The sequence below is a fragment of the Pseudophryne corroboree genome, chromosome 11 (genome assembly GCF_028390025.1).
Source record: "Pseudophryne corroboree isolate aPseCor3 chromosome 11, aPseCor3.hap2, whole genome shotgun sequence".
NCBI classification, from domain to species: Eukaryota; Metazoa; Chordata; class Amphibia; order Anura; family Myobatrachidae; genus Pseudophryne; species Pseudophryne corroboree.
In genome coordinates this window covers 148353171-148365435 of record NC_086454.1, presented here as the reverse complement: position 1 = coordinate 148365435, position 12265 = coordinate 148353171, and the positions used below count along the sequence as shown (strand labels likewise).

Below are 12265 nucleotides of genomic sequence, written 5' to 3'. Positions count from 1 at the left end.
CAGAGTGCTCGTCGTACTGTAACTAGCGACGAAGAAATACGAGAAGTGAGCTGACAGATGTCAGTAGAAGCTGTACAAAGATACTCAGCAGCTTCACAGATTTGATCAGCGAGAAGTATAAGGTGATCGTCATGTAGGGCAGACAAGTTCTGTTATCCATACTATTAGCGCCTTAGTGACCCAAATGCCAACCAACCAAGGTCTAAGCAGCACTCCTGCTGCTATATACATGGACTTTAGCATAGTTTCTATTTTACGGTCTGAAGGGTCTTTAAGCGTAGTAGCAGTTGGTACTGGTATGGTTAATTTCTTTGTAAGTTTTGACATAGACGAATCCACCATTGGCGGATTTTCCCATGTACATGTCACAGACTCTGGAAACGGGTAACTACACTTAAATCTGCGAGGTATAGAAAACCGTTTATCTGGATTCTTTCGTGTTTCTACTAACATCTTAAGAGATTTCGAAACAGGAAAACGCATTGGAGATCTTTCGTTTAGTAAAGACGACTTCATCATTTGTCAGAGGCTCCTCAGTCTCTGTAAACTTCAGAGACTGACGCACCGCTCTGATGAGATTATCAATACCTGGGCTGTTAAAATCATCACTATCTGACTGCTGGTCCACTTCGCCCTCCTCACCCTCATCTTGCGCAGTGAGGTCTGGCATGGAATCGCAGACTGCAACATAGCAGAAACTGGTAAATCATAAGACACATGAAATTTATCCAGTCTACCCAAAATGGATTTGGACTTTTGGCAAGGCTGAGACACCTCCGGTAGTTCTGGCGGTCTCACCCTAGACTCAGATCTTGCCGCTTCCCGCTCTTGTCGAGCTGCGGCCAATTCTGATTGCAACCCAGCCATTACATTGGCTAGCATTTTCCATGGAGGGTCTGGGGAGGAAACCGGCTTTAAAACCGGAGCAGAAATTGTATTCGTAGCTGAATTCACAAAACATACGGTACAGGTGGTAGATCCGTCCGGTAACACACTGTTACAGACTTTGCAGTGAAACTGCTTTTTTGCTTTTGCTGGTGCCTTACTCATTATGCAGACAGACAATACAATATACAAAGACAGACAACGTGCACGACTCAGTAAAATAGTACTAAGGTGTGTGTGATATATATATATATATATCTGGCCAAGTGTCAGTCCTATATGAAATGTGAACCCAAATTCCCACTAACACCCCTGCGCCGTCGGTGGAGTAGAGATGTAGGACAGGAACGTTCTGGAATCACAACAGGAAGAACAGGAAGCATCGTTAAAATGGCCCCCATGCCATGCTTACCCTTAAAATCACAGTACAGGTTATAATCTTGTGAAACACATATATAACCTGGGATAGTGTTAATAAAGGCTTAACAGCCTATGCTTTTGTATAATCTATGCAGCCTATATACTGCTGCTGCTGCTTTCTCCCCCCTCCGTGCAGCTGCGTGTGCTGTGAAATTTCCCTCCCCCCACCCCCTCTGTGCTCCATGTACTAGAACACCGGATCGCGTCTAGAGAGAGCTGGGGAGCAGGTACCGGGGAACGGGCAGCGGGAGCCGGGAAGCGCGCTGCATAGAGCCGTGAAGCGGCTTCTATGAATGAAAGAACAGGCTGCCGGCGCGGCTCTGAGCGGCAGGACATCAATCAGCGGCGGCGGGCGGCGCTTCACAAAACAGTGTCCCCACACAGCGGGGCGGCAGCGTGAGCTGACCGCCCCGTCCCCCAGGCGCTTCACAAAACAGTGTCCCCACACAGCGGGGCGGCAGCGTGAGCTGACCGCCCCGTCCCCCAACATACCTGGACGCCTGTGGTGAGGGCTATGACGGGGCTTCTCTGCAAGCTCCGTCCAGCCTTTTCTGCAGGTAGTCTGCACTTGGCTGTGAGGGTGCTCTGTAGTGAGGACCGACACGCCACAGCTGCTTGTAGCAGCTTCCACTATCCCGGACCCTCGCCTTTTGGAGGGGGGGGGGGGGATGTGGAGAAAGTGAAAGAGAAAAAAAATCAAAAATAAAATAAAAATATATTCAAAATAAGTGTGGAAGGTCCACACAAGCCTTGTTGCTACTTCGAGCACAGAAAAAACACTGAGGTACTCTGGGATATAGAGGGGTGGAGAGTTCTAAATTTAAATATTCAGTGCCCTGTTCCTGCGGAAGCCGTCCATATCCCAAGAGTACTCCAGTGACCCCTAGCGGATGAAAAATTATATATATTATATATATATATATATATATATATATATATATATATATATATATATATATATATATATATATATATATATATATATATATATATATATATATACATATATATATATATACATATATATTATATATACATATATATATATACATATATATATATACACATATATATACACATATATATATATACACATATACATATATATATATATATATATATATATACACACATATATACATATATATACATATATATATACATATATATATATATATATATATATATATAAATATAATATAATATAATATAATATATATATTTTTATTTTTTAAACTCATGTCGACCTAGAGTACCTGTCGACCTAAGTCTATTCTATCGAACATACCACACCTGTCCTGGCCTTCCAATTCACTCTCAGATTCAGTGCTGGTCAACAGAGTCCCTTTTCAAGATGTGTAATGGTACCAGGAAGGTTAGCCAGTCTTCTATTTGCTTTGATGCAACAACAAAACCTCACACATTTATCCATGTAGTTCGGAATTGGGCATCTTTGTAAAGATATAAAAGTTCCTATTTACGCATTATACTAGGTTAGAGTGCTTACCTTTTTGAAAGGCTTCATTGCCCAGATTCTTTGCCTCCACAGCAAGCTCAGGATTGATGTATGCAAGACGCTCTTGTTCTTTTAGAATTTTCTCTGCCTAAAGACAGAAATTTTAGAGTTCAATATTACATGTAGTATAATGTACCACTAATGTCACAAGTTAAATTAAACAGATGAAACAATGTCCGATTTTAAAAGTAGTTCTACCTCGAGACTCATTGGGTACATGCACATGAAAGTTCAGCAGTAGGAGCATCCGAATAGCCATCACCTCTACTATAGCTTAGGCTGCTAACTGCTATGCAAGGGGTAACAATCAACATGCAATCTCACAACAAAAGCCACTAGTAGCACCAGCTCTATCTGGCACAGCATGGGGTTCTTCTGTAATAATACAAAACAGTCCATTGAGCATGGAGCCGAAATCCATAGGTTAGTAAGGCCTGCACAGCTTATCCCTTACCAAGGGCAAGTAACACTGTGCAGAATATATATGATCTTGTCCTGGTATCTCTGGGGTGTTATGTACAAGCAAGACAAAACTTAGTTTAAAAATAAAAAATAAATTATGAAATCAAAATCCAACACAATGCAGCCACCAACATTGGCAGGTAGGGTCTGCTGGAACATGGGTGTTTCCCAATAGTATCTAAGGGAACACAAAATGTGAAATAAAATCCCCACACAGAGTTGACACAATCAGCTCCATTTCTAAGCACCCAACTGAGTCGATTGATTTCCTCCCACCTCATTTATAGCCCACACTTCTACCAATTAATTTTCAATTTGCCCTTCCCATTGGTGCAGTCTCCTGCTGCCCTTAACAAGACACTGACTTCTGACTGTTACGGTCACAGCTGCTGCAGACAGACTTGAGGAAGCAGACTGACTAAATTGGATCACATACCACATTCTACTAATTCAGACCAATGGAGGTCTGCTACCTTGCTCCAGTATAGGATTGCCAACAGCCACCAACAACTTACTATACTTCCATCTCTACCTACTGGTAATAGGTCAATTCACTGCAATACTAGGTATATAAAAATCGCATCCAATATCCATACACCTATTGCTGCTCTAGATCAATTTCTCCATGGCAGATCTGTGAGATTAGGTCACATAAATGATATATTCCTTCATGATTCATGTATGACAATGGTGATATCTGAGGTTATTGTTTATGGTTCTTTGACAAGTAACATTATTTATTCTTCACTATTCTGTACTACTTCATATTTTACATTCAATAAAAAAATACAAAAAAAACCCCCACCACTTTATTTAAAAAGATTAGGTCACCTAGTTACACTTAAATAAACCAGTTATTGACCAGTCCGGTTGTTGTCAGAATGGCTATTCTCATTTCATGAATACATATTATGAATATGTTGATTGCTATTTGCGCCACATCCAAAAAGGGTAATTACTTGTGTTAACATGTTTATTACTTTTACGCTCAAGCCTCACATAAATCTATTTTTAATATCCACTGTACATGCAATGCTGTTCCTTGTTCTGTAGCACCTGCTATGGAACCCTATGCTGTTCCCAACATCTCAGCATTTCCTGTGCACTTCTACAGGATGCAAGGAAAAACAAAAAAGTGCTGACTGCAGCAAGGTGTCAGTCACACTGTCGGAACAAAATTAATTGTCCCCTTAGTCTGTCATATCAGCAAGTGTGCCACAGATGTGGTAGAACAAGCCTGGCGTAAAATGTAATGATAGGCTCAACACCCCCTGTGGTAAAACCGCAGGTAATGAGGCAGTATATGCGTATTTAGAATGGATGCATAGTGTGCGTGGCCCCGCAATGCACATCCTGCAGCCAGAGCATACCTACCTGGTGCCAGTAAGTGGGTTCCCTCACCAAAGGGTCACAACCTTCCCAGTGACATCCAACTGAATATCAATGGGAAACTGGCACACCTTTGTCAGAGAGGTAGGATGTGGAGGGGCAGGGCCACTGTTCAGAGAAGGAAGGCCTTCTGCACACAGGTCAGCTCAGGTGTTAATATGCCCCTGCAAAACAGTTACCTTGGGTGGTGCTGGGGCAGGGGAAAGGACTCTTCTAAAAGTTGCTAATTTGGGCACTAAGCCTGGAAAGTTCAGTCTCAGGGTCTCATCAAATCGGATGCTAAGGGATAGATTTACTAAAAGCTGATTTTTGAAGACACCGATTCGGCTTGTGTGTATTACCATTTATTTTCTGGTACCACAGAGACCCTTTAACATCTCCCAAGGGAGATATGGCTAAAAGGGGATTTTTGTCTTACCTGTAAAAATAGGATTTAATACCTACCAGTAAATCCTTTTCGTAGTCCATAAGGGATATTGGGGGAAACTAGTACGATGGGGTATAGACGGGGTCCAAAGGAGCCAGTGAACTCCAAATTTCTTCAACTGTGTGCTGGCTCCTCCCCTCTATGCCCCCTCCCACAGGCAGATATAGGTAAAAATGTGTCCGAAGGAGAAAGGACATATATGAGCGAAGGAACAAAATAAAAAAAGAGTGGTGAAATTTACACACCAGCACACCACAAACATAAACAACCAGCAACGGCTGGTAAAAACAGCAGCTGAACAGGCGACTATAGAACAAGAACCTGCAGAAAAGTCAACGCACTGAGGCAGGCGTCCAATATCCCTTATGGACTACGAGAAAAGTATTTACCGGTAGGTATTAAAATCCTATTTTCTCTAGCATCCATAAGGGATATTTGGTGAAACTAGTACGACGGGGACGTCCTAAAGATTCCAGAACAGGCGGGAACAGGCGGAGACTGCCGCAGCACCACCTGCCCAAACTGGGTATCCTCTTTGGTCAGGGTATCAAGCTTGTAGAACTTCAAAGGTGTACTTCCCCGACCAGGTAGCATCTCGGCATAATTGTAAGGCAGAGACTCCACGGGCAGCCGCCTAGGAAGAGCCCACTGATCTTGTAGAGTGGGCCTTCAGAGACCTAGGAACAGGTAAGGCTGCCGACACATAGGCCTGTTGGATATTAAGCCTAAGCCAACGAGCAATGGACTGCTTTGAAGCAGGGCAACCCTACTTCTGCGCATCATAGAGCACGAACAAGGGATCCATTTACCTGACCCGAGCTGTGCGCTTGACATAGATCTTTAAAGCACACACAGCATCCAAAGCCTCCGGAGGAGCAGAAGCGTCAGAAGTGAACAGAACCACAATAGGTTGATTCAGCGGAGACAACCTTCGGCAGGAACTGCCGTCAAGTCCGGAGCTCCGCTCTGTCCTCGTAAACGACCAAGTACGGACTTTTACACAATAAGGCCCCCAATTCTGAGACACGTCGAGCAGAAGCTAGGGCCAGTAACATCACTGTCTTCCACTGTCAGAGATTCAAACCAGAAGGAGGACTGTAGAAATACCAACACTACAACCAAATCCCAGGGTGCCGTAGGCGGCACTAAAGGAGTGGAGTACTCCTTGCATGAAGGTCTGAACTTCCGGCAGCACTGCCAATTTCTTCTGGAAGAAAATAGAGGGACGAAATCTGGACCCTAATTGAACCCAGACGAAAGCCCTTATCCACACCAGCCTGCAGGAAACGTCCCAAGTGAAACTCTGCAGGCGGATACTTGCGTTCCTCGCACCAAGATACAGATCTACTCCAGATATGATAGTGTTTTGACGTCACAGGTTTCCTGGCCTGAACCATGGCAGCAATAACCTTCATGGAAAGGACCTTGTGAGCTAGGATGTTCCGCTCAACCTCCATGCCATCAAACAAAGTCGCCGTAAGTCCTGATAGACGAACGGTCCTTGCTGAAGATCTCTTGAGTGGTAGAGGCCAAGGGACTTTGACGGACATAACCAGAAGATCTGCGTACCACGCCCTCCGAGGCCTAACCGGGGCTTGAATACCCGATTTCTGACTCGCTTTAGCACCCTTGCAAGCAATGGAATAGGAGGAAACAGGCAGACCAGCCAGTATGGCCAAGGCGACGCCAGTGCGTCCACTGCCCTCGCCTGAGGGTCCCTGTTGCGTGAGCAATACCAGGGAAGTTTCTACTTGAGACAAGCAGCCATCATGTCCATTTGTGGGCAGCCCCACAGGTCGATGATCTGCTGGAACACCAGATGGTGGAGCACCCACTCCCCAGGGTGGAGACCGTAACGACTCAAGAAGTCCGCCTCCCAGTTGTCCACACCCGGAATAAAGATTGCAGACAGTGCTCTTGCATTTCTTTCCGCCCAGAGGAGTATCCTTGACACCTCTCGCATGCAAGCTCTGCTGCTTGTCGATTGATATATGCCACGGCATTGTCAGACTGTACCTGGATCGCGTGATCCTTGAGCAAAGGAGAGGCCTGAAGCAGAGCATTGTACATCGCCCGAAGTTCCAGAATGTTGATCGGAAGGAGGGCCTCGTGAGCCGACCACCGGCCCTGTAACTGCACCCCCTGGGTGACAGCTCCCCATCCCCATAGACTGGCATCCGTCGTGAGGAGGGTCCAAACTCCTGAATCCCGAAATTCCGACCTTCGAAGAGATTGGAGGACTGTAGCCACCACAGGAGGGAAATCCTGGCCCGAGGTGACAGCCGAATCATCCAGTGCATCTGTAGATGTGATCTGGACCACTTGCTCAGGAGATCCAACTGAAAACGTTCTGGCATGGAACCTCCCATACTGGATTGCCTCGTATGAGGCAACCATCTTTCCTAACAATCTTAAGGCAAAGATGTACTGACTCTCGAGTAAGTCGGAACACCATGCGGACCATTTCCTGAAGAGTTTTTGCCTTGTCCTCTGGAAGAAACACCTTCTGGGCCACAGTATCCAGCAACATCCCAAGGAACAGGAGCCTCTGAGTCAGCTCCAGATGGGACTTCTGCAAGTTGAGGATCCACCCATGGTCTGAAAGAAGATGGATAGTGCGGTCGATATGGAGCAACAGAAGCTCCATGGATCTTGCCTTTACCAGAAGATAGTCCAAAAAAGGGACCACATTGACCCCCTGGACCCAGAGTTAAAAAATCTCTGCCATCACCTTTGTGAATACCCTTGGGCCGTAGACCGGTCCAGAGGGTAGAGCCTGGAACAGGAAAATGGGTCTGACTAGACCAACTTTCGGATAGCCAGTTGCAACGTAACTTGCAAATCCTACAAAGCTGGTAAGCTTGATTTGAAAAATCATGTAGAACTCCAGCTTGTAGCCCTGAGAAACAAGCGCTCTGACCCAGACATCATGGCAGGTGGTCTCCCAGACGCGGCTGAAGTGACGTAGTCGGGCTCCCACCTAGAGGTCCCCTCGGGGTGGGTGGGCACAGTCCAGCTGAGACCTTAGTGGAAGCAGAACTGTGGACTGTTCCTGAGAACTGGTACTGGCAGGTTTTCTGGACTTACATCAGGTACCTCTAGCCGCATTGGAGGCACCTCTGGGCCTTTGATTGAAATGTGCGAGACCGAAAGGACTGGACAGACGGCCCCGGATAGGAGCGTCTCGCCGGCGGGGAGAAACGTGGATTTCCCTGCTGTAACTTTAGAAATCCAGGTATCCAGTGCAACCCCAAAAAGCCATTCCCCAGAAAAGGGGAGGGATTCCACATTACATTTGTATTCTGCGTCCGCAATCCTCTGATGCAACCACAAGGCCCTGCGCACAGACACTGCCATGGTAGGTGTCCGAGCATTAACGTTTCCCATCTCCTTAAGGGAATCACAGAGGACAGAGGTAGTGTCCTGAATGTGCTTCAGGAGGGTTACCATAGTAACTAAGAGCATCCCCCCCCCCCGAGAAGCCCCCCTGAAGTTGCGTGGCTCAAGAATGAATAGCATGGGTCATCCAGCAATGACCGGTCTTTGTGAGGCCGGCTGCAGCATATATAGATTTTAGGGTAGTCTATCTTCCGATCCCCTGGATCCTTCATGGTAAAAGGAACGCGGGGCAGGCAGCACAGACTTCTTAGACAGGCGAAAGACTGAGACATCCACCCCAGGGGGCTCCTCCCGAAGTTTTCTACCTTCAGGAGCAAATGGGAAAGTGCACAAAAACTTTTTGGACACTTGAAATTTTTTGTCAGGATTTTTCCAGGCCTGTTTGAATAAGTTATCTAACTCTGGAGAATCAGGTAAAAGTGATATTGGGCTTGTTTTGGACAAAGAAAAACGACTGCTGTGAATCAGCGTTCTCTAGAGGGAGCTTTAACACATCCCTTATAGCCAAAATGAGGGGTTCAAAACCCTGAGCAGCATCGGGATCCCCACTAACGGGATCCAGGTCATCCCCATCATCTTGTATATCATCAGTATCAAACAGCAAAGCACTTAAACCACGCTTCTGTGGACCTGCATATGAGAGGGGGGCTGTACATCTGCTCTAGCAGCTAAATCAGCAACAGCTTGCTGTAGAGTCTTCTGCATATCAGCAGTGAGCTGGAAAGACATATCCGACATTATAGTCTTAAGAGACCATAACCAGTGGGGCTCTGGACCCTCTCCACCAGCCCCTTCACTGATTTGTGAAGATTGACTGCATTGTTCCCAATAACAGAACAGAATAATTAGATAATGGAGAGAATCGGATGTGACATTCACTGCATAGCTTGTGTTTACCCATATTTCACAGTAAGCACCATAACATACACAGTTATAATGCAAGCCTGAGCTACTGTATGTGAGAAGAAACAGAAGAGAGGACACCAGCACACCCTGAGCTGCACAGCCCTAGTGAGGCCGTCAGTGTTTGTTTACTGTGTTTCAGAAAGCTAACAATTTTTGTCCTACAGAGGATCAGGATAGTGTGCACAAACGGCTCTCCCCCTTTGCTACACACTGTACCAGATTTCCAGCTTGTCTTGTGAGGCAGGAAGCGCTGTAGATAACTGCAGTAAGCAGAGAAAGGCACCAAAACGCCTCAGGGCCCGCTCTGAGTTAACTCCGCCCCCTCTAATGGCACCAGAGCTATAATGAATATTTATACTGGCAAAGTCTCCTATATAGCTTAACACATCACACCAGTGCTAGTCAAGCCCTTTTGTACCAGTTCTACACGGGAATCTTAACGGGACCCCTCCAGGAGGGTTCCTTATGCCGTGCCCAGCCGCACTTTGAATCGGGGGACTCCCTTTAGAAGGGCCCCTGGTTTGTATTCACCACAGATGTCACCTTCAGGCAGCGCTAGGGGTGTGCGGTGTGCTGCGGCTGTGACAGCCAAGGCGCAGTGCCCCGCTGAACAGCCCCTCAGGACGGTGGTCCTGCAGCGGGGGAAGCGGCTCTGTACCTCGAAAGGCCGGTGATCATGCCCCCCCCCCCCACACCCTTCCCTAACTCCCACTGCGCAGGTATGCTATTGCCCAGACAGCATACCGAAAATAAAGTTTAAAAAGAAAAAAGAAAAATTGATGAAAATTCTGTAGCTGCAGAGATGCGCATCCTTTCCTGAGGGCACTTTTTTTTTCTAAACTGCCTGTGTGAGGGGGCATAGAGGGGAGGAGCCAACACACCCAGTTGAAGAAATTTAAAGTGCACTGGCTTTGGTCCCCGTCTATACTCTATTGTACTAGCTTCCCCCAATATCCCTAATGGATGCTAGAGAAATCCTTTTTTCTGAAGTTGTGGTGGACACTGGGACTGTGGGGTATGGTGATCAGGAGCACTTCAGGCACCAAGGACCTCTTGCACAGTGCGGCAGAGGCTCCACCTCCCCTATACGCCACCTGCTCATGGGCAGCCAGTTCTCAACCTACCAAGCCTCAAGAACAGGTACAAGAGAATAGAAGCCGAAAGAAAAAATAAGAATTTACTTACCGATAATTCTATTTCTCGTAGTCCGTAGTAGATGCTGGGACTTCCGTAAGGACCATGGGGAATAGCGGCTCCGCAGGAGACTGGGCACAAAAGTAAAAGCTTTAGACTAGCTGGTGTGCACTGGCTCCTCCCCCTATGACCCTCCTCTAAGCCTCAGTTAGGATACTGTGCCCGGGCGAGCGTACATAATAAGGAAGGATTTTGAATCCCGGGTAAGACTCATACCAGCCACACCAATCACACTGTACAACCTGTGATCTGAACTCAGTTAACAGTATGATAAACGTAGGAGCCTCTGAAAAGATGGCTCACAACAATAAACAACCCGATTTTTTTGTAACTATATACAAGTATTGCAGACAATCCGCACTTGGGATGGGCGCCCAGCATCCACTACGGACTACGAGAAATAGAATTATCGGTAAGTAAATTCTTATTTTCTCTGACGTCCTAGTGGATGCTGGGGAACTCCGTAAGGACCATGGGGATTATACCAAAGCTCCCAAACGGGCGGGAGAGTGCGGATGACTCTGCAGCACCGAATGAGAGAACTCCAGGTCCTCCTCAGCCAGGGTATCGAATTTGTAAAATTTTGCAAAACGTGTTTGCCCCTGACCAAGTAGCTGCTCGGCAAAGTTGTAAAACCGAGACCCCTCGGGCAGCCGCCCAAGATGAGCCCACTTTCCTTGTGGAATGGGCTTTAACAGATTTTGGCTGTGGCAGTCCTGCCACAGAATGTGCAAGCTGAATTGTACTACAAATCCAACGAGCAATCGTCTGCTTAGAAGCAGGAGCACCCAGCTTGTTGGGTGCATACAGAATAAACAGCGAGTCAGATTTTCTGACTCCAGCCGTCCTGGAAACCTATATTTTCAGGGCCCTGACTACGTCCAACAACTTGGAGTCCTCCAAGTCCCTAGTAGCCGCAGGCACCACAATAGGTTGGTTCATGTGAAACGCTGAAACCACCTTAGGGAGAAATGGAGGACGAGTCCTCAATTCTGCCCTGTCTGAATGAAAAATTAGGTAAGGGCTTTTATATGACAAAGCCGCCAATTCTGAGACACGCCTGGCTGACGCCAGAGCTAACAGCATGACCACCTTCCATGTGAGATTTTAATTCCACACTGGTGAGTGGTTCAAACCAATGTGATTTTAGGAACCCTAAAACTACATTGAGATCCCAAGGTGCCACTGGTGGCACAAAAGGAGGCTGTATATGCAGTACCCCCTTGACAAACGTCTGAACTTCAGGCACTGAAGCCAGTTCTTTCTGGAAGAAGATCGACAGGGCCGAAATTTGAACCTTAATGGATCCTAATTTTAGGCCCATAGACAGTCCTGCTTGCAGGAAATGACCCAGTTGAAATTCCTCTGTGGGGGCCTTCTTGGCCTCACACCACGCAACATATTTTCGCCAAATGCGGTGATAATGTTTCGCGGTTACATCCTTCCTGGCCTTGATCAGGGTAGGGATGACTTCATCTGGAATGCCTTTTTCCATCAGGATCCGGCGTTCAACCGCCATGCCGTCAAACTCAGCCGCGGTAAGACTTGGAACAGACAAGGTCCCTGCTGGAGCAGGTCCTTTCTTAGAGGTAGAGGCCACGGGTCCTCCGTGAGCATCTCTTGCAGTTCCGGGTACCAAGTTCTTCTTGGCCAATCCGGAGCCACGA

General features: G+C 46.7%; 1 protein-coding gene across 1 annotated transcript in view; it reads right to left on the bottom strand.

The window, feature by feature from the left end:
- Positions 1 to 12265, bottom strand: part of STIP1 (stress induced phosphoprotein 1) — a 189031-nt gene that overhangs the window by 50751 nt on the left and 126015 nt on the right. The window contains exon 9 of the mRNA XM_063944941.1: positions 2813 to 2909. Within this exon, the coding sequence (XP_063801011.1) occupies positions 2813 to 2909 (97 nt within the window). The remainder of the gene's footprint in view (positions 1 to 2812; positions 2910 to 12265) is intronic.